Source organism: Pantherophis guttatus, chromosome 12 (assembly GCF_059756535.1).
Source record: "Pantherophis guttatus breed Tessera chromosome 12, ASM5975653v1, whole genome shotgun sequence".
Taxonomy (NCBI): Eukaryota; Metazoa; Chordata; class Lepidosauria; order Squamata; family Colubridae; genus Pantherophis; species Pantherophis guttatus.
The window spans coordinates 13,790,179-13,812,936 of NC_142074.1; the positions used below are offsets into that span (position 1 = coordinate 13,790,179).

General features: G+C 47.0%; 1 protein-coding gene across 9 annotated transcripts in view; it reads right to left on the reverse strand.

Moving 5' to 3' along the window:
* Positions 1–268: 268 nt before the first annotated feature.
* Positions 269–22,758, reverse strand: part of NHSL2 (NHS like 2) — a 113,725-nt gene continuing 91,235 nt past the window's right edge. For 4 of the 9 annotated variants that reach the window (XM_060692110.2, XM_087877678.1, XM_060692112.2 and 1 more), the window contains exons 2-9: positions 17,898–18,044; positions 16,294–16,430; positions 15,999–16,194; positions 14,883–15,014; positions 11,535–13,769; positions 9,961–10,093; positions 9,581–9,682; positions 269–7,768 (exon numbers count right to left, since the gene is read on the reverse strand). In XM_060692110.2, the coding sequence (XP_060548093.2) occupies positions 7,465–7,768; positions 9,581–9,682; positions 9,961–10,093; positions 11,535–13,769; positions 14,883–15,014; positions 15,999–16,194; positions 16,294–16,430; positions 17,898–18,044 (3,386 nt within the window). In that variant the 3' untranslated portion in view covers positions 269–7,464. The remainder of the gene's footprint in view (positions 7,769–9,580; positions 9,683–9,960; positions 10,094–11,534; positions 13,770–14,882; positions 15,015–15,998; positions 16,195–16,293; positions 16,431–17,897; positions 18,045–22,758) is intronic. The other 5 variants (XM_034424065.3, XM_087877676.1, XM_087877677.1 and 2 more) reach the window with 2 other exon arrangements.

Below are 22,758 nucleotides of genomic sequence, written 5' to 3' on the forward strand. Positions count from 1 at the left end.
TCAGCTTCTAAATAATAATAATAAATCATAATATATATTCCATCTCTTTCTCTCCATCCCTTAATAGCGGAACCTCACTGGGGCAGTTCTGTAGGGACAGCAAGTCTATTGATGCGTAGCAGAGGCTTGGAAGTCTATTCCACTGGGGAAGAATTTAAACCTTGGCTCGCTTTTTATGCAGATAACCGCTTCCTCCCCTTCCCCCAAACTCCCCTTCCGCCGCCAAAAAAAAAAAAAAAGAAAAAAAAGAAAGAAACCACAATCCAGACAGAGAAAATTAAATCCTGATACAATCCAGCAATAAATTGAATATGCTCAGGCAGGATATGTTGAATTTCATACAGGCAGGTAAGATACAGCAGGATTCATAGAAAACTAAGCTTTGAATACATATATTTCTATATACATCTCTATTAAACAAAGTCACCCTGTTTCAGTCTGCATATGTGACAAATTGCTGTTGGCTCCTGGTAGCAAATTGCTAAGGCTCCTACCCTGTATTGTTAGGGGCACTTTTTGGTAACAAGGAAGTCAGAGGCTGCATCCACACAACCATGCTTAACTGAGTTACGGGAAATAACCCATTCTTTGGGTCTGCAAAATACACGGCACCGTTAACTAAACGGGGTTCGCACCACACAAAGCCACATCAACCTCCCCTCCCCACACACACACTTAACCGAGGTTAACACAAACCAAGCTCAGCACGTTAGGTGACTGCAGCCACTAGGACTTTTTTTTTGACACGGTTCAGCGGGATAAAAGCTCAGGTAATCCTCAACTTACAACAGTCTGCTTAGCGACCGTTCCGAAGTTACAACGGCGCTGAAAAAAGGAGAGTTGCGATGACCATGTTCCACCTTTACGACCATTGCAGCATTGTGATCAAAATTCAGAAACTTGGGCAACTCCGGCTCATATTTATGACGGTTGCAGTGTCCTGGGATGGTGGTGGTGATGTCACATGATCCGCTTTTGTGACCTCCTGACCGCAATGGGGAAGCCAGATTCACTGAACAACTGGGTTACTAATTTAACAACTGCAGTGATCCATTTAACGACTCTGGCAAGGAAGGTCGTAAAATGGGGTGAGACTCACTTAATCGCTGTCTGGCTTAGCGATGGAAATGTTGGGCTCAATCGTGGTCATAAGTCGAGGATTACCTGCAATGCAATGCCTTCTAAATCTGTTAGATGAAAACCTCAGAAGCTCCAGCAAGCAGGAAAGTCGACTGGAGTTTTGGGAATAAAATGAACGGAGGATCTCAGCAAGCAACACTTCAAGTTCTTGGGGGAAAGCTGTGATAAAGCATTAATAAAATTAATGTTTGCAGTGAGGATAGCGTTAGGTACCAGCTGTTGTCTAACTCTACATCTGCAATTTGTAGAACAACTCTTATAAAGAGCAACGCATTTAGAAAGATGATTATTTTTAGGCGGAACGAATGCTAAAGCCTGCAAGCTATACATCAACGTTATCTCGAACTAAAACGAGTGTCATGTTCATTTCACTATCATGGCTCCAAACCAAAGAATCAAAGAACTTTAGAAATGACATTTTGTAAACAATGTTCAGGATTAAGGGAGGAGAAATGGTGCGTTTTGTTGCGGTAGGCCATCCTTGACTTACAACTCTTCGTTTAGTTCCAAAGTTACGCCGACAACGGGGAAAAAAAGTTGATTTATGATAGGTTTTCTCACTTGCGACCAATGCAGCAGCATCCTCTTGGTCACATGATGATCAAAATTTGGTGCTCGGCAACTGGCATGGACTTATGACAGTTGCCCTATCCTGGGAGTCATGTGATCACTTCCCAACCAGCAAAGTCAATGGGGGAAATCGGGCTTCGCTTAAGGACTTAGCCACTGCGTTGATTGATTGAACGACTGTGGCAAAAAGGCAATACGATTGGGGCATGGCTCACTTCACAATTGTCTTGCTGAGCAGCGGAAATATTGCGGTTATGGGTCAAGGATCACCTGCAGTCTCCCGCAACTACAGTTTCTAGGGTTGTATCAGGAATTTAACATTCATTTCAAGTCGTCTCAAATTTGCCATTCTGAAACTTGCCACTCCCCAGAATAAAAAAAAAATGAAATAAAATAAAATCCTTTGGCAAATCATTTTTGTCCAGTATGACCGTACAAAATTCAAGAGTCCTGAATTTTGTTCTAATTTTTGTTTTTTTCTGCTGGGGACAATGGGACTATGATTTCTTCAAATGAGGAAGAGTCATCTTGTGTTAAAATGAGAAAGATAGAACAGTTGGATGCCTCTGACGATAGCCATGTCCCTACTCTTGATTTTCAATTTCTTCGAGAGTCATTCAGTCATGGTTGTGCCAAAATAACAGTAATTAGGGCAGGTTTTATAATCACTCAATGATCTTTGTGTGATGCTACAAAACCCCTTTAAATTTAACTGTTGGGGAAACGATCGAAACAATATCCTTCCACCCAATTTTTTTAAGCTATTGTTTTTAAACTACTGAACCCGTTTTGGTATTTGTTGCACAAAATAGCATCCGGGAGAAATAACTTGGCATTAGTAACCAGGTTTCATTTATCCAAGTGCTGGTTGGAATTTTGATTTATTCCAGAATAAACTGGACGTTGGTGATGAGACTTCATCGAAATGTCGCCAAGACACTTCCAATTTTACGTGGGAGAAGACCCGAATAACCAAAGACCTACATATATATATATATCTGTCAATTGGTTCAGAACATCGGATGCTGGGTTTGTTCAAAACACACATTGGAAATGTTGTATGTTTTGCCCTAATCCTCCAGGTTATGCTACACGCATAGAAGCTATGAAGAAATAGGACCATAGAAAGGCATTAATGCACGGATTGCTGTTTGTATGTATATATATGTTTGTGTGTGTAGCATTGTTCTTCAACCTTGGCCTCTTGAAGAGGTGTGGACTTCCAACTCCCAGAATTCCCCAGCCAACCCTGGTGGAATTCTGGGAGTTGAAGTCCAATATATTTTTCAAGGTTGAGAAACGCTGCTAGAGGCTAACAGCGCTGTTCACCGGAGGGCAGCTCAGAAAGCAGGAAAGGCTACGTCATTGAATAGCAAGCATGCTGGGTAATTCTAATGATTGTCTTTGCATCTAAACCTATCATCCTCAGCTTGGTTTCTGTCTAACGCATTCGCCGAGGGAGTAGAAAATGAGGCCATAAGCAAGAAAATAAATAAAAAATAAGACATGCAAGTCAGGGCACCACAGAGGAGATCATAGCTGAACAGGTAGACTGAGGGGTTTGAGTTAACCTACTGGTTTTTGTAGGCATCAGATTCAATGGACTAGTTAAGGGCAGCTGATGCTTAATTAGCCTCCTTGTTATTTCGAAGGAGCTGTGGGAAACTGGGTAGAATCCAAATTTGGTTGGGGCACACCCACAGAAAACAAGGGGACAAGTTGAGCATACAATGAATGTTCAACGAATCTACTTCATCCAACTGGGTTGGATGCAACTATTAACGGCTTGAGAGGTTTTGTTTTCCAACAACCGTTATATTGTGAGTTCTGGTTGCTCCATCACTGGAGGTTTTCAAAAAAAAGACTCTGACAATTGTTATACAAGGCCCCTGCCTGGACTAGAAGATCTCTGCGGTCCTTTCCTTGTCCTATGATTCTAGGTTCTAGATTCTAGGTATGATTCTCTCTACATGGGGCTCCCCTTGAGGAGCACCCGGAGGCTCCAACTGGCGCAGAGTGCAGCTGCGCGGGTGGTTATGGGAGCAACATGGCGCTCCCGTGTGACACCTCTCCTGTGCGAGCTGCACTGGCTCCCGGTGGTCTTCCGGGTGCGCTTCAAGGTTTTGGTTACCACCTTTAGAGCGCTCCATGGCTTAGGACCTGGTTATTTACGGGACCGCCTACTACCACAAGCAGCCTCCCACCAGCCGGTATGCTCTCATAGAGAGGGGCTCCTCCGGGTGCTGTCAGCTAAACAATGTCGACTGGTGGTCCCCAGGGGGAGGGCCTTCTCTGTGGGGGTACCCACTATCTGGAACGAGCTCCCCCCAGAGATACGGAGGATCCTGGATCTACGCACTTTCCGCCGTGCTCTTAAGATACTTCTATTCCAGCAAGCTGGCCTGGCCTAATTTTCTCCCCTGTTTTAAAATTCTTTTACATCGAAATTTTAATTTGTTTTAAATTATTGGGATTTTTTTAATTGTCTTCGGCTAAATTATTTAATCTGGTTTTAATTATATCTTTTAACTTTTGTATTTATGTATTTTATTTTGTGCCTGTTCACCGCCCTGAGTCCTTCGGGAGTAGGGCGGTATATATAAATCTAATAAAAGAAAGGTTGTACAGCCCAGACAAGTTTGGGGGGAGGGGTGTAGGCTATTCTAATGGGGTGGCAAAGTGGTTTTTGAAACACAGCTGGCCATTTTTAAAAAAAAGAGTTTAATGCCTCCAAACAGAGAGATTCATTTTGTATTTCAAGGCTTTATGTTTGCAAAAAATGAACCTTGAAAATAGGGCAGGTCCTGGGGTGGCCTTCAAAAATTTTAGCAAGGGGTTCTCTGCCCAGTTGCTGGGTGGGCGTGGCCATGGTGGGCGTGGCCTAGTCAGCCTCCTGCACCATGGGGGTGGGGGCGTTTTTGCCCTCCCCTGGCTCCGGAGGCTTTCCTCGAGCATCTGGGAGGGCGAAAACAGCCTCCCCAGGCTCCAGAGGCCCTCTGGAGGCTGGAAACAGGCCCATTTATGGCCTTCTCAAACTTCTGGTAGGCATTTTCGCCCTCCCCGAGCCTCCATGCATGCCCTGCACTTACCTGCATCCAAAACGGGCCACGTGGGGGACTCCTGGGAGGGGCATGGTGGGTGTGGCCAGCCAAGAGTGGGATTTGGAGGTTCTCCGAACTGCACAGAATCTTAGCTAGAGGTTCTCCCGAACCCCTGCGAACCCCCAGCAGCCCACCTCTGGGCAGGTCCGTTTTTCATAAATCCATATATCGATATATGCAAAGTGTACCAATCTGTTGGCAGGGAGTATTCTTTTAAGACAGTTGGGGAGGGGAATGAGGAAATGAATTATTTGCCAGTATTGATCTATGTAGTTTCTCCAAAATACAAGGTGTTTTCTCATGGAGAAACCATGAACTAAGACAAAAGTATGGAAAAATGACAGCCTCTGCATGACCAGAAATACAAAAATGCCACTAACTCACTTTTAAGAAAATCTGGAAATTCTTCCAACGTTGCTTTGCCGAGTGGGGGGGGGAATCCTACCAATATTTATCTCCATCTTTTCTTTTTCCATTCTTCTCTTCAAATTAGATTGATCTCACTAGGGATATCCTGTTAAGCACTTTTCATCCTCTGTGTGGGGCCAACAAGGGGGGAGCAAGCGACAACAGCAGTGTTGTATCGTTGTGACGCAGGCTTCTAACCCCATCTGTACCGGTGTTTGACAGCATTTCATCAACTGGACAAAAGCCATTTGTACCCAAAAGACAACTCTGTTTTCAGCCTCATCTCTCTAAAGTGACTCGTCGGTCAAAACTCCTAAAAAGTTTTTGCAACCTAAAGTTTAAAAAAAAAAATAGAAGATCAGAGTTTGTGTGTCTGTATGTTGTGTTTGTGTGTTTGTGTGTGTGTTTAAAAAGAAGAAGAAAAGCCACAACAGCTGCATATTATAATCCTACAAGCACTTAAAAGTACCACATGCCAAAGGAACTGGACAGTTCCAAGTTAGCTTTGTTGCGGAGAAGAAATCAAAATGAGGAGCTCCCAAATTTGTACACCTGGAAAAGAGAAAAAGAGAAAGAGAGGGAAAGGAGGACAGTGAGAAAGAAGGGAAGAGAGAAAGAAGGGAAGAGAGAAGGAGAGAAGGAGAAGGAGAGAGAGAGAGAGAGAGATTTTGTTCCTCATGCAATCAGGGAGGAAAGTGTTAAGTACAACTCTCTTGACACCCACCTGTGATAGCCCTTTTCTAGGAACATCCATTTGTGCAAGTCTCTTTGTCTAACCCGGGAAAGAAAAAGAAAATTTCTGTCTCTTAAAGAGGAAAAGTGTGGGGCAAATTCCACAAGGGATGATGGGTGTGCTCTTCATTTAAGACACTTTTCTTGAATCTACAGAGTCATCTCCTCATCCTCTTCCTCACTCACCTAACCACCCTCCCTCCCAGTAAGGGTCTAGGACTTTTAGTTTCCTACCCTTGGCCACGCCTCTTTCCCCCCCAGCGTTATTCCTCGGGCGATTCTCCTCAGGGGTGGGTTCTAATTTCTTTTTACTACCAGTTCTGTGGGCGTGGCTTATTTTGTGGGCATGGCTTGATGGTCATGTGACAATTCTTTACGATTTAGCAGAGGTACTGGTCTACCAGGCTTTTAACTGCTTGCAGAACTGTACCGGTCTACTCATGTATTTTTGCAGGCACTAGTCTACTCATGTATTTTTGCAGGCACTGGTCTACTCATGTATTTTTGCAGGCACTGGTCTACCCATTTATTTTTGCAGGCACCGGTCTACTCATGTATTTTTGCAGGCACCGGTCTACTCATTTGTTTTTGGAGGCACCGGTCTACTACCAAATTGCCTTTTACCACTGGTCAGCTGTAAGGCGGCACTTTGAAGCCCGCGGCAAGAGTTTAAACAGTTTTTCCTTATAGCCCATCAGCTGGGACTCAGGAGGCAGTGAATAGATTGGAGGTGGGGCCAAATAAAAGGTAAGAATAACGCGGGGGTGGGTGGGGGTGAGGCAGAACCGGTTTGGTGACGTCATTTTGTCACTGCTACCAGCTCAGCGGAACCGGGCCGAACTGGGAGGAACCCACCACTGATTCTCCTCTGACGTTTCTCCTTGGCTGACACACCCCTAGCAGTTCGCCCTAGCCAATGGGCCACGGCCCCTTCGTCCCACATGCTTCAGCGTGGCCAATTCGCAGAAGGAGGGTTCATCCTGGGTTTTTCGCCACCCGGGACAGTTAGCCGTCATTAGGGGAAGGAACGGGAGGGGGTAGAAAGTAACAAAGTACAGGAAGGGAAGAGCGGGGGGAGGGATGGTAAGTACCGAGCTTCATCCAAAGGGAAGGGAAACAAGAACCTGTTCTTTGCTACTTTACACCCCCTCCCGTTCCTTTTCCTAACAAGCTTATACAAGTTTAGCTGATAGCTGCTGGCGGCTAACTGTCCCAGGCGGCCGTGGCAAATTGGCCAGGGTGAACAGCTAGGGTTGTGTCATCCGAGGAGAAACATCCAAAGAGAATCACCTGAGTAATAACGCTGGGGGGGAAGGAGGCGTGGCCAAGGGTAGGAGACTAAAAGTCCCATTCCACCCAGTAAAAACCCGGAAAAAGTTTTGGCTGCAGGGAAACAATTCAACCCAGATGCTGAAGCTTCAAGGGGGAAACAGACTCACTCCTAAGGTCAACTTGGAAGAGGATCAGAAGGATAAAGGGGCATATACTGCAAAGAGGAGTTCTTGAAAGAAACTCAGGGCTGAATTTTGGAGCTTGGGATTGTCCCATCCACGGCAAACTCAGTCATGACCCTCCGAGCCAAGGGATTGGTGGTCTTGAGAAGTTCAGCTGCAGATGTTCGGATGCCCGAGGCCCCTTTGCCGCCTTTCTTCTGAAGGAGAGCCTTGAAGTCCTCGTTTTTGCTCGAGGTTCTGCTTGTGCTGGAAGGGCATTCGTGGATCACCAGCCCTGCGATGTTCTTGGTGGGCATCTGGGAATTTGGTCGGTTGGTAAAGGAGTCGCTGGGTTCCTTCCAGCCCAGTAACTTCCGCTTGGATCTGTGAACAAAAGGATGATGAGAAGAACTACGAGGGAGAAATGGAGCGATGGCCACTATCACTACCAATACTTGATAGATTGGGAGCCATCTAGAAGCTAGGGAAATATTTCTAATGGTACACAAGCTACAAATCATCTATCCATCCATCCATCCATCCATCATCCATCCACCCCATGTATCCATCCATCCATCTATCCATCCACCCACCCATTCATCCATCCATCTATCCATCCTCCATCCATCCACCCACTCACCCATCCATCCATCCTCCACCCACCCACCCACCCACCCACTCATCCATCCATCCTCCATCCATCCATCCATCCATCCATCCACCCACTCACCCATCCATCCATCCTCCATCCATCCATCCACCCACTCATCCATCCATCCATCCATCCTCCATCCATCCATCCACTCACCCATCCATCCATCCTCCACCCACCCACTCATCCATCCATCCATCATCCATCCATCTACCCACCCACCCACTCATCCATCCATCCATCCACTCATCCATCCGTCCATCCATCTATCCACCCACCCACCCATCCATCCATCCACCCACCACCCACCCACTCATCCATCCTCCATCCATCCATCCACCCAGCCAGCCACTCATCCATCCATCCATCCATCCATCCTCCACCCACCCACCCACCCACTCACCAACCCATTCATCCATCCATCCATCATCCATCCATCCATCCACCCACCCACTCATCCATCCATCCATCCATCCACTCATCCATCCGTCCATCCATCCATCCACCCACCCACCCACCCATCCGTCCATCATCCATCATCCATCATCCATCCATCCATCTATCCATCCATCTATCCATCCATCCATCCATCATCTGCAAGAACTCTCAGTAGAAAAGAACATTTGTAGCTCGGGGTTGAACTGTGGGGTCCTTGCTGCTCCCTGAGCTTGGCTGTTTTCTTGCAGACATTTCATGTTACCTGACTAGGTAACATCATCACTATTTGAGGTTGGGTAATTAAACTGGTGGGGCTGGAGTGGTCAGTTCCTTTCCCCCCCCCAACTTTGGGTAAGCCACTTTGGGTAAGCTTTCAAAAAAGTAACGTAGGAGGCCTGCCACGTTTATGTAACTTCTCTACTTTGCTAAGAGGAAAATTGTTCTAATCTGGCAGTTTGTCATCAATTTTCACACGTGGGGTTGAGGGGGAGGGTTTTGTAAGAAAATAAACAGGAGGAAGGCTGGGGCATGTGGCTCAAAGGCTGTTGATTGAGAATGTTTAGAACAGCGGTGTCAAACTCAAGGCCTGCGGGCCGGATCCAGCCTGTGGGGTGCTTAGATCTGGCCCATGGGGCCACCCTAGGAACAGCAAAGGACTGGCCGACGGTGCTTCTGCCAGTGAAAACAGAGCTTGGGAGAGCTGTGTACGGGCCTCCAGAGCTCCGTTTTCACTAGCAGAGGGTTGCAGGAGGCCGTCGCAGCTGAAACAGAACTCAGGAGTCCGTTTTCACTGACAGAGTGCTCAGGCCACCACAAGTGCTCCTGACACGAGTGATGTCAAGCTGGCCATGCCCCCCCTGGCCACGCCCCCCTCCCGAGGTCAAACACAACCCTGATATGGCCCTCAGTGAAATTGAGTTTGATACTCCTGGTTTAGAAGATCTGCCAAAGGAATCTTCTGCACCTATGCCGGGTAAACTCAAGGAGCAACAGGGACACGACAAAGAAAGATGAACTAAACCAGGGGTCTGCAACCTTAAACATTCCATTTGGACCCATTTCCCACAGAAAAGAAAACACCGGGAGCCACAAAACCCTTCCCGTACCTGACTCTTTCTTGAGCGGCCACAAAACTAGCAAATGTAGTTGAATTAAACGTTCTGTTTTCTTCTGAAACTTTTCTTTTCTTGGATTTATCCATGGTTGGCCTACCGGGGGTTGAAAAGCTCAATAAATTGCATGCTGGCGGGGTGTTGCACATTGGCGGTTGTGACGCATATTTTGAGTGACAGGGAGCCGCAGCAGAGGGGTGAAAGAGCCACATGCGGCTCCAGAGCCGCAGATTGCTGACCCCTGAACTAAACTTAGGTCTTTTTCTCACTCAAAGCAGACAGAGTGGTGGGAGGGGAGGTAGCCCCAGGGATGCGGGGTTGGGCAAGCAGCCCAGAATGGTCCTTCAAGAATCGTCCCCTGGATAAACTCTCACCTGTGAATGACAGTGAATAAATCTTCTGTGGTTCGGGTTGTTACAAAGACATCGTCATCTTCCTCGGTTATGGACTCGGCTGTTTTGTCATTTACGAAGCGTTTCTCCTTGGTCCTCAAACCCACAGAATTCCCTACGGAAAAGAAAACGAGAATCTTGGGGGAAAAAATAGGTTGCTTCCTACAAGTGGGATTCAGACAGCAAGTAGGACACAAAAAAGAAACAGGGCATCCCTCAAACAACGACAGGCAGCATCTGCTCATGAAGGAAGGGCAATAAAATAAGGTAGAATACTTTGTTTGAAAGATATTGGTTTGAGTTTTCCCACCCTCTTCAGGAAACCCATCCAGTTGGCCACAGAATGGCTAAAACAGTGTTCCTTCTCTCTCTGCTGCTATCTAGTGGTTGGCTGGATTTTTGCATCCCTAATCTGCAAGACCTGCACCATACATATCAGATTAGTCTACAATCCCATTCATTAACCGAGTGTCCCATCCTACACATTCTGCAGATATTTTTGATCAGTGCCTGGAATTTCACAGCAACAAGACCACTGCGGAGAATCCTGGGAGTTGAAGCCCATATGTAAGGCACGTTGGGTAAGGCTGTGTTTAGTTGTTGGGTGTTTTGTTTCGCCTTAAAGTGTTGCGAGAGCCTCGCAAGTGTAGCCTGCCAAATCCTGTAAGATGCATTGTCATCTGTGGAGAGCACACGTGGTTCCAGATATTGAACTTCTATGAAGTCCCAAGGAAGGACAATCATCAGACATAGAATAATCAGGTTGGAAGGGACATTGAAGGCCTTCTAATCCAACCCCTCCTCAAGCATGAGACACTATACCCGTGATGGTGAACCTATGGCACACGTAGCCATATCAGTGGGCATGCCAGCACAGCTCTGGCATGCATGCGCGCGCCGGCCAGCTGATTTTGGGCCCACTGAGGCCCACCAGAAGTAGGGAAACAGGCTGTTTCCTTCCTCCGGAGGGCCTGGGGGTGGGTGGGGAAGGCTGTTTTTGCCCTCCCCAGATGCATAGAGAGGATCTGGAGCCAGGTGAGAAACGGGCCTACTGGGCCATCATGTGCCAGGAGCGGGAGTGAAGGGGGGGTTGCATGTGCATGCACAGGGCAGGGCACATAAAATTATGGGAGTAGGCACATGCGCATGCGATCCGCCCCCGCCCCCCCGGTACAGATGGCAAAAAGGTTAGCCATCACTGCCGTATACCATTCTGGACAAATGACCATCCAAACTCTTCTTGAAAAACTCCCATATGGAGTACCCACAACTTCTAGAGGCAAGGTGTTCTCACAGTCAGGAAATTTTTCCTTAGTTTGCATTTACACCTTAACTGGAGCTAAGGCCTTCCTTCAATCACCCTGAAGCAGTGGTGCGATTAAGCCGGTTCTGTCCGGTTCATGCGAACCGGTAGTGGCTGAGGGAGGCTCCGCCCACCTGCCTGGATGCAATGTGCGACTACTGCACATGCGTGCATGCACTCACGTCTGCGAACTGGTAGGGAAGGTAAGTGAATCCCACCTCTGCCCTGAAGTACAAAAAACAAGAAGACTTACCTGGAATGTCTCCCCATGATAGGTCTGCAGGAATTGGACTTACATTCACCTCATTGGCAACTGGGGACGGCACTTTGTAAGTGGTCAGTTCTGAGTAGGCAGAATCCTCATCTAGCATGATGACTGGGCTAGGAGGTAACCTCTGATCCCCAGGGCAAGGCCCTGGATGGAGTGGGGAAGTCACCAATGGCAAGTAAAGCACACTAGGCTTCTTTGGGACAGGAGGCGGGACTTTCGTTTTACGGCTCTCTCCACCAAACAACGCCTCATCGAAAACCTTGGCCTTCGTCTGCTCATCCTCCTCCAGGCTATCCTCCGAGAGCCTCCGTGAAGCGGAGAAGAACGTCCCTGGGGTGCCTTGTGTAGGAGACGCTGCCCCCTCAGCAGAAGGGGATTGTGTGGGGCTCCATGTGCTGGCATCCCACAAGTGATCTGGCCTCCTGGCCATCATATAAATGTTCTCTGCAGGGACCAACTCCTGGGGTGTCGCTGGAGAAGTCGGAGAGCTCACCGGGGACTCCTCCTGGACTGGTGGCGTTTTATGCAACAGCATTGGTGGCCTTCGGGACAGGGGTGGCTTTTCTGCCACCGGGGGCCGGATCTTCTTGCCAGGTTCCTCAAGTAGCTCGGGACTGTCCAGGTTATCCTCGGTCTCCGATCGGCTGATAGACCGCAAACGGACCGAACGCAGGTCTAACTGGGTCACCATCGGCATAACTGGCTGTACCGGGCTCAGTTTGGGGCCCAACTTGGCTCCAAAGGTCGACTCCGAGTGGTGTCGGCTTACTTTGGCTTTGCTCTTGTGCGAGATCTTCAAGCCTGAGAGGTCCAGATGTGTCGGCGGGGCAAATGGCAGGTCGAATGAGAGGCGAGACCTGGGGCTTCGTTCCATCGGAGAAACCGGGGGTAAGGAGGACTTCCTCTCTGGCACAAGGGGCCTTGGCCGCCCGCTCTGGTGAGGAACATGACCCAGAACCATGGAGGTTGGAACCGTTGGGGTTGGTGTTTCGGATTGACTGGAGTAGCCGCTGGAAGGAGACATTACCCCTGTCAACCTCCCCGGGGAAGAGGTTTTCAAACTCATGTCGGCACAGAGGTGAGATGGGGTGGTGGCCCGAGAGACGGAAGGAGAAGGGAGGGACTCAGAACTACCCCGTACCTTTGACAGTTCAATTACAGTAGTCCCAGTAGCAGTGCTGGATCCAGACAAAGAGCAATAAGGATCACCGGAATTCCATTCAGGAACAAAACCCTGCTGGACATACGACCTGCTCTCCAATTCTCTCGCTGGATCACCTTGGATTTTGTTGTGGACCTGTGCATCAGGCAGCAAATAAAGACTTTTGGGCCTCTGGTCCTGGGAAAGCACCTCACCGCTCTCTTCTGCTTCGCCTTCCTTGATCAAAGAGACGCTGCGGGTGGGCGGACAAGGCTTCTTCTTGGCCTTCTTGAGGGAGATGCTCTTGGTTCGTTGCCGGCGCTGTTTTCGGGCCTCCTGATCCACAGCCAGGGAGATGTTATCTGTGCTCGTGCTCCCTTCCGAGCTAGCGCTGGGATAGCTAAGGCCACAGGTCTCACTGCCCCCAATGTCCACCGAGCATAGGGAGGCGGTGTCCGTAGGGACGGAGAGCGACCTCTCACGGAATCTGCACATGATTCGCTCCCTCTCCAGTTGGGAAGATTCCTCTTCGTTTGAGTGGACAAGGGCCGTGGGGACTTTGAGATCTCTTCTTCCACACCGCAAGCTTCCTTCAGCCTCTAAGGGGGACTCTGGAGAAGCGCAAAACGTCCCACACTCGTTGGTCCCAGCCATATTGTCTTGGCTAATGAAGAAGGAAGAGGGTTGATCTGCCTCTGGCGTGTCCCTGGGTGTGCAAGGAGACATCTGAGATGCACTCTCTGCTGCCACCTCGTTTTGGCTCACAGAAGAGTTGGTGTAGCAGAAGGAGGATGTGCCGCAACCAGGAGAGAAGACGGAGTCTTCTTTGGGGCCATTGCACAATGGACTGGCGTACATCACCTTGGAGTTCTCAGCACGGCCTGCTTGGATTTGGCAACCGCGTCCCTGTAGGACCCCCCCAAGATCACTGAAGGTCTTTCTCAGCTGTGGCCGGGAATGAGGAGAACGGGCTTGGCGAGTGGAGCTCCTCCCGTTGACCACATCAGGGACAAAATTGCAAGAGATGGACTCAGCTATGGTGGCTGGTGGGTTGAGGATGGGCCCATTGCTACTTCCTAGAGAAGAGTTAGAAAGGCAAGGATGAAAACAGAGTAGAGAAGCTCTGCCTCTTGTATGTCTCCTGACTTAGATCAGGGGTGTCCAACCTGGATGACTTTAAGACCTGTGGTGGATTTCAACTCCCAGAATTCTGCCTGTTCAAGCCAGCTGGGGAATTCTGGGAATTGAAGTCCACAGGCCTTAAAGTCGCCAAGGTTGGATACTTCTTATTTAGATACACATGTTCTGACCTCAGCTTCCCAAGACCATGTAGCAGAACTCCTTGTCCCGACAAAACCCCTTTTTATTAAGTTACTGTGAATTCCTCTCATTCACATCCAGCAAAGTCTTTCAATGGTGTATTTACAGTCACAGACCTTATCTGGCTTGGAAAGCTGCCAGGCCGATATCTTCAAAACTTGGCAAGAAGTCTCTGAGAGTCACAAACCAATTAAGCGAACTAATTGTCTCCTGCAATCTCCCCTCCCCTTTCGTTCCTCTTTTATTCCCTCTGGGAGGGGCCATTGATCGACCCTTGTTCTTTAGGTGTTCCCTTCATCTGGCAACTGGGAACAGGCTCCAGCTGTTTGTCTGCCTCACTGATGTCTGACTCCGAAGGTAGCTGATAACTGTCATGCGGCCCTGGCCCCCTCTCTGCCTCCGACACAGAGCCCTCATCAGAGCCTTCCCCAGACTCCAGGACTGGTCCATGTTCCTCCCCAACCCACCGCAGAGCCGCTGGCGGGCCACAAGAACACAACATAGGTTGACTCAGCCTTCCATCCTTTCGAGGTAGGTAAAATGAGGACCTGGTTTGTGGGGGCAATAAACTGACTTTGTATAGAAAAGAACACCGCTGGAGGGGGGGCAAAAGCCCTACTAAGCAGGTATATACAAAAGTATGAAAGCTATTGCTTAATGCATTGTAAGCCGCCTGAGTCTCCGGAAAAGGGCGGCATATAAATCGAACCAATAAATAAATAAATAGCATTCACTTAAAAAAAAAAAAAAAAGCAAGACCCTTCTATTCAGCCATGGATGTAACGTAGCCTAAAACATACATTTTAAATCCACAAATTATATATATAATTTAAAAGAGCAATGGAGCAGCTGCCCCACCAGTTGGTCACCTGGATCACGGAGAGAGAGGTGGGGAAAACCAATCACGGTCCGTCTTCGGCGTAGCAAAGACTTGGGATTCATGGCCGTCTCGGTATTGAACAGGGAGTGTCGTGCACTGGCGTGTCGAGCGAATGGCTGCCCTATAGCCGAGACAAAAGAGATTCAATGGTCCAAGAGGAGACAAGGAAGCCCAGAAGATGACAGCAGACAAGGAAGGCAGATGACCTTAACTCAATGTTTCTCAATCTCAGCTTGACAGATGGGCCCTATTTAACAAAATGAAATTCAATGTAGAGAAAAGTAAAGTCTTACACTTAGGCAAGAAAAACCTGAAGTACACATATAGACTGGGGCCAGCCAGGAGTGGGATTTGGGGGGTTCTCCGAACTCATGCCCTCGTCACCTCCCGTCTGGACTATTGTAATGCTCTCTACATGGGGCTCCCCTTGAGGAGCACTCGGAGGCTCCAACTGGCACAGAGTGCGGCCGCGCGGGTGGTTATGGGAGCGACGTGGCGTTCCCATGTAACACCTCTCCTGCACGAACTGCATTGGCTCCCGGTGGTCTTCTGAGTGCACTTCAAGGTTTTGGTTATCACCCTTAGAGCGCTCCATGGGTTAGGACCTGGTTATTTATGGGACCGCCTGCTACCACCAATAGCCTCCCACCAACCAGTATGCTCCCATAGAGAGGGGCTCCTCCGGGTGACGTCAGCTAAACAATGTTGACTGGCGGCCCCCAGGGGGAGGGCCTTCTCTGTGGGGGCACCTACTATCTGGAACAAGCTCCCCCCAGAGATATGGAGGATCCCGGATCTGCGCACTTTCCGCCGTGCTCTTAAGACTCTCCTATTCCAGCAAGCCGGCCTGGCTTAATTTTCTCCCCTGTTTTAAAATTCTTCTAAATCGAAATTTTAATTTGTTTTAAATTATTGGGAGTTTTAATTGTCTCGGGCTAAATTATTTAATCTGGTTTTAATTATGTTCTTAACTTTTGTATCTATGTATTTTATTTTGTGCCGGTTCACCGCCCTGAGTCCTTCGGGAGTAGGGCGGTATATAAATCTAATAAAACAAACAAACAAACAAACAAACACTCACGTACACACCCACGATCTACTCTACCTGAGACGTTGATGGGGACGATGTTGGCTTGGGTGGAACAGGGCTGTTGTAATCTCTTTTCCTCCAGAGCGGGCAGTGGGGATCCCTGGGTCCAGACTGTGTGTTTGTCTGGGGTAGCAGGCAAGCTAAGCGAAGGCTCCAGCACTCTTACCCCCAAGGATGTGGTTTCATGCTCCTTCACTTGCTGGCTTGCAGGCTGTCGGAAAGTGGCATTGATGGGGAAAAGAATCAGCCAGGTCCACGGGGGTTGGTCCCCCAATATTTCCCTTAAGAAGCTACAAAGCACCAGACTCACCATGTAGATGAACTCCATGCGTTTGTTGGGGGCAGGGCGAGGACTGCACTCCAGATGCCTGTCCACCGAAGGGGAGCTGGCATAGCGGAAAGTTTGGCCACTGATCTTGGCGTCCGAATATGGCTCCTCGTACTCTTCTGGAAGGAAGGAAGGAAGGAAGGAAGGAAGGAAGGAAGGAAGGAAGGAAGGAAGGAAGGAAGGAAGGAGGAAGGGAGGGAGGGAAGGAAGAGCAGGGAGGAAGGAAAAGGGAGGTAGGAAGATGGGAGGGAAGGGAGGGAGGGAGGGAGGAGGGAAGTGGAAGGAGGAAAGAAAAGAAAGGAAGGGAGATGGAAGGGAGGGAGGGAGAGAAGAAAGGAAGGAGGGAGGGAGGGAAGAGCAGGGAGAAAGGAAAAGGGAGGTAGGAAGACGGGAGGGAGGGAGGAGGGAAGTGGAAGGAGAAAAGAAAGGAAGGGAGGGAGGGAGGGAGGGAGGGAGGAAGGAAGGAAGGAAGGAAGGAAGGAAGGAAGGAAGGAAGGAAGGAAGGAAGGACAGAATTTAGGATAATTTGTACACAATCCATTCTTCACCTATCCCTGGGCAAGGTCACTTTCATTTCCTCTTTAAATGTTTTTCAACCTGCAATGTTGAGTCAAAACGGCCTTGCCTTCTTCCCCACGTCTTCTCTTTCAAAGCGATAACTGCTTATCTGTTGAGGAGCTCTGAAAAAATTTGGAAGCTGGAATTCTTCATGTTATTTTGTTTGGGTTTTGTAAAGGGGTGACTAGCTTTTTTTTTTTAAACCTCCTTCCCAAATCACTGGTTCATGGAAGAGAGGAATTTGCTTGATGAAGAAAGGAATGAGGGAAAAAAACCACACCCCAACATATATATTAAATAGAGGATAGATAATAGATAGATAGATAGATAGATAGATAGATAGATAGATAGATAAATAGATAGATAGACAGACAGACAGACAGACAGACAGACAGACAGACACAGAGAGACAGATGAAAAATAGTAGATGATAAATGATGATAGATAAATAGATGATAGATAGATATATACATAGAAGACAGACAAAAATAATGATAAATGATAGATAGATGACAGATAGATAGATGATAGATAGATAGATGGATAGTAGACAGACAGACAGACAGATGAAAAATAGTAGATGATAAATGATGATAGATAAATAGATGATAGATAGATATATACATAGAAGACAGACAAAAATAGATGATAAATGATAGATAGATGACAGATAGATAGATGATAGATAGATAGATGGATAGTAGACAGACACAGACAGACAGATGAAAAATAGGTAGATATAAATGATGATAGATAGATGATAGATAAATAGAAGACAGACAGACAAAAAATAGATAGATGATAAATGATAGATGATGGATGGATGGATGGATGGATTGATGGATGGATGCATGGATGATAGACAGACAGACACAGACAGACAAAAATAGATGATAAATAAGGTAGATAGATAGATAGATAGATAGATAGATAGATAGATGATGGATAGATGATAAATAGATAGATGATAGATACAGCAAGAGAGAGAGTGAGACAGACAGACAGACAGACAGACAGACATTCAGTACCTTGCAGCAAACTTTGGAGATTGAGCTCAGCTTCATGGTGTAAGTCCTCCACACCAACCGGTCGAGCCAAAAATATGTTGACGGGTTGATGCCATAACAGCTTTGGTGGGGTAGGCTTCTTCACATCTAGGTCTAAGTTGGAAGTAGCTGGAGAGGAAAAAAACAGAGAGGAAGAAAAGAGAACAAAGTTCGCATTAGGATTCAAGAGACGCCGAGAAATATTTCCGGATATGATTGCACAACCAAACTCGAAATCTAATTTCGAACTACAGGAAAGTCTCGATTTGCAATCATGCATTTGTCGGCTGTTCAAAGTTGGTACTGGAAAAAGTGACCGATCCTCGCGCTAATGACCATCGCAATATCCCCATAGTCATTTGGCAACCAGCATGTATGTACAATGGTTGCAGGGTCATGCGATCGTCATCTGTGACTTTCCTAGCTGGTTTCCCACAAGCAAAGTCAATGGGGAAGCTGGATTCACTTAATGACAAGTGATTCATGTAACAACTGCACTGATTTGGTTAATAACCATGTCAAAAAAGGTTTGTAAAATCAGACACAACTCACTTAATAACCCCCTTACTTAGCAATGGAAATTCTGATCCCAACGGATCAGCATTTCAAAAGATGAGGACTTTCTGTACTTCGCTCTTGTCATTTGCAATATTTGTTTAGCAGGAGAGTGAAATATTAAGCCTAATCCAGCAAAATCCAAGCTGATTAAACCCTGGAAATTGAAACCATTGATCTGGCTTGGAATTTAACCATTCAAACCGATTCGATCAATCTGATTCGCTATCCATCAAATGTTATTTGAGGAGAAAGATTGCTGTACAATAAAAAGAAGAAGAAGAAGAAGTGGAAGAAAGGCAGCTCTGAACAAACAAATATAACTATATTAGGAAAAAGAATGAATTGTTAAAGAATAAAAGAGGACAAATATGTACAACTAGCAAAGTTAGAATTTAGGGATAAATGAAGAAGGTGTTTATATATGCAAGTATGGAAATACTGAGGTATATTCAAAAAAAAAAAAAGGAAAGGGGGGGGAGACGATATTGACAAAAATTGTAATTGAGAAAAATGTATTTGAATTTGATTAATTGTATAAGATAAGAAATGACCAACACTCTGTTCAAAAAAGAAAGAAAGAAAGAAAGAAAGAAAGAAAAAAAGATAGATAGATAGATAGATAGATAGATAGATAGATAGATAGATAGATGTGGGTGAAGGAGGGAGAGAAGAAAAGAAAAAAAAACCAATAAAACTTGTTTTTTTTTTTTTTTTAAAAATGTTATTTGGTAATATTTGATTATTCGCTCTACATGGGGCTACCCTTGAAAAGTGTTCAGAGACTACAGTTGGTCCAGAACGCACATTACACCAATTCTCTGCGAGCTGCACTGGCTCCCTATTGGTCTCCGGGCACAATTCAAGGTGTTGGTTATTACCTTTAAAGCCCTACATGGCTCAGGGCCAGGTTATCTTTGAGACCGCCTTCTACCGCATAACTCCCAGCGACCGGTAAGATCCCACAGAGTTGGTCTCCTCCGGGTCCCATCAGCTAAACAATGCCGGCTGGCGGGCCCGCGGGGAAGGGCCTTCTCTGTGGCTGCCCCAGCTCTCTGGAACCAGTTACCTCCTGAGGTCCGGACCATCCCCACCCTATTGGCCTTCCAAAAAGTGGTGAAGACCTGGCTTTTCTGGCAGGCCTGGGGCCGTTGATCTCGCTGTTGCAATCTGGCGAGATCCGGCCATGAATGGTGTGAATGGGTTTTAATGTTTTAAATGTTTCTATAATAGTTTTTTTTTTTTTAATGCATTGTAAGCCGTCCTGAGTCTTCGGAGAGGGGCGGCATATAAATTGAATTAATAAATAAAATAATAAATAAATGTTATTTGGAAAACACCGTATCTATCTTTGATTGGAACTGTCCATGTGAATGTAGTACTTGTAGAGCCTTGGTAGTACAGTGGTCTAAAGCACCCTGTTATTAAAACCAGCTGCCTGCAATTACTGCAGGTTCAAATCTCGCCAGGCTCAAGGTTGACTCAGCCTTCCATCCTTTCTAAGGTAGGTAAATTGAGGACCCAGATTGTGGGGGCAATAAGCTGACTTTGTATAAATATACAAAAGGATGAAGGCTATTGCTTAGCACACTGTAAGTCGCTCTGAGTCTCTGGAGAAGGGCGGCATATAAATCAAATAATAATAATAAAAAAGTGTTGGCTGTGTTACAGTATTTGAGGGGCTGCCACAAAGAAGAGGGGGGGGGCGAGGGATCGACTTATTTTCCAAAGCCCCAGAGGGCAAGGCCAGAAACAATGGATGGAAACTAATCAAGGAGAGAAGCAACCTGGAATTAAGGAGAAACTTCCTAACAGTGAGGACAATGAAGCAGAGGAACAGAAGTTGCCTTCAGAAGTTGTGGGCGCTCCCACCACTGGAAGTTTTTAAAGAAAAGACTGGAAAGCCACTTGTCTGTAATGGTAAAGGGTCTCCTGCTTGAGCAAGGGATTGGACTAGAGCAGTGGTCACCAACTGGTAGTCCGTGGACCACTGGTGGTCCACGAGAAAATTTTGGTGGTCCGCAGAAAAATTATTTGCATTTTTTATATTGCACTGAATCAGGGGATGGACTCTATAAACTCAAAGTACAGGCCCAGGGACGGATACGTGCAATGAATGTTTGTGTTGCTGCAGAGAGTCTCCCCCTTTGGGGTCTTTTTGTGTGGGTCGGAAGGGGGCAGAAATTCTGACTTGGGGTCTGCTTCAGCCTCCTGGTGTGGGGCTTTGGGAGGGAAGCACCGTTGGTGGCCAAGAGCCGGAGGGCCTTGTTCCAGTGGGACTGCATCATGTCCTGGAACTGGCTGACCATCTCAGCCCGCTGAGCCTCCAGGCGCCGGTACCTGGCCTTGCACTCCCGCAGGTCTTCCCTCTGCTTGGAAAGCCTATGCTCATAGTCCTCAGTGAGGTGCTTCTGCTGAGCCTCCTTCTCGGCCAGATCCAATTTGAACTGAGCCAGCTGATTTGCCAACTCTTTCCCGTGGAGGCTGCTTAGCTCCAACAACTGCTTCCTGTTGGGGCCCTAAGGAGCCGGTGTGGGAAGGCGAGAAGTGGCTGGGAGGGGAGGGGTGAGTAGAGGCTGGTGAGGCGCCCCTCGACATGAGTGACATTGAGTTGGCCGTGCCCACCCAGTCACATGACTACCTAGCCACGCCCACCCAGTCAGTCATTAGGCAGATCGTATTAGTGGTCCGCGGGATTTAAAATTATGAATTTAGTGGTCCCTGAGGTCCAAAAGGTTGGGGACCTCTGGATTAGAGGACCTCCAAAGTCCCTTCCAACTCTATTCTGATTGATTGATTGCATCCAATTCCACCATTTCATTTGTGCTTCATTCAACTTGCTTGTGAACTGAACGTTCCCTCAGAATGGACTATTCGCACAATCTTTTCCCAAACCTTGTCTGCAACCTTCTCTTCCCACCCCCACCTCAGCTCTTCAAATGGGTGGATTTTTCTGGAAAAAAGGTTGCCTTTGGAAGAATCTTTTTATTGCTTTAGCTCAACCGGAGATCAAAAGTTTAAGCAATGCTCGCTTGACTCTTATTTAATAAACAAGACTTTCAAAATATGACAATACTTCATGGCTTTATTAAACAAACCCAAGACTTTTCTCTCTCTCTCTTTTGGAACAATGTTATCTCTAAGGGATGCGTAAACAACTCTGCTGGAAGGAAATGAATTGAAATGCTTGAGTAGGAAAAAAAATAAATACAGAGATACGGCACCTCCCGAGAGTCAATGTGATCGAGAAATGTGCAAATAATTACTATCGAAGTGGCTGTAGGAGAGATCTTCTTCCCCTCCCTTTCCCAAGTTTATGTTGCATTCCTTCCTTCCTTCCTAAAACCTCTTCTTTTTTTGAGTGGGAAGCTGAATTTCCTTTCATACTTCTTTCTCTCCAAAACAATAATTCATCCTTGCTTTCAGTAGGTGGGAAATTAGTCATACTGGTGTTCTACAGGAAGAAGAGGGCTGCTCTTAAGGAATCCGTCGGGCTTCAGACCAACTCTATCCTGATCCAAATAGAATAGAATAGAATAACAGAGTTGGAAGGGACCTTGGAGGTCTTCTAGTCCAACCCCCTGCTTAGGCAGGAAACCCTACACCACTTCAGACAAATGGGTATCCAACATCTTCTTAAAAACTTCCAGTGTTGGAGCATTCACAACTTCTGGAGGGAAGTTGTTCCACTGATTAATTGTTCTGTCAGCAAATTTCTCCTTAGTTCCAAGTTGCTTCTCTCCTTGATTAGTTTCCACCCATTGCTTCTTGTCCTACCCTCAGGTGCTTTGGAGAATAGCTTGACTCCCTCTTCTTTGGGGCAGCCCCTGAGATAATGGAACACTGCTATCATGTCTCCCCTAGTCCTTCTTTTCATCAGACTAGACATACCCAATTCCTGCAACCATTCTTCATTTGTTTTAGCCTCAAGTCCCCTCATCATCTTGGTTGCTCTTCTCTGCACTCTTTCTAGAGTCTCCACATCTTTTTTTACATTGTGGTGACCAAAACTGAACGTAGTATTCCAAGTGTGGCCTTACACTTGGTGTAAGATTCAATTCTTTTTTGGGGGGGCTGGGGGGCTGGGGTCTATTGCACCAAGGAGGACACCCCTTGTAGTCCATTTTCACCAAAGTCACCGTTCACACAATACACAAGACGAGGCTGAGACTGTCTTTTACATTTTATGAGGTTGGGTGAACCATTTGTTGTATTAACCTTAACTTCCAATCTGGCACGATGCAGCCAATTTCTGGGGGGGAAGAGCATGTTCCACAGAACAGCAAAT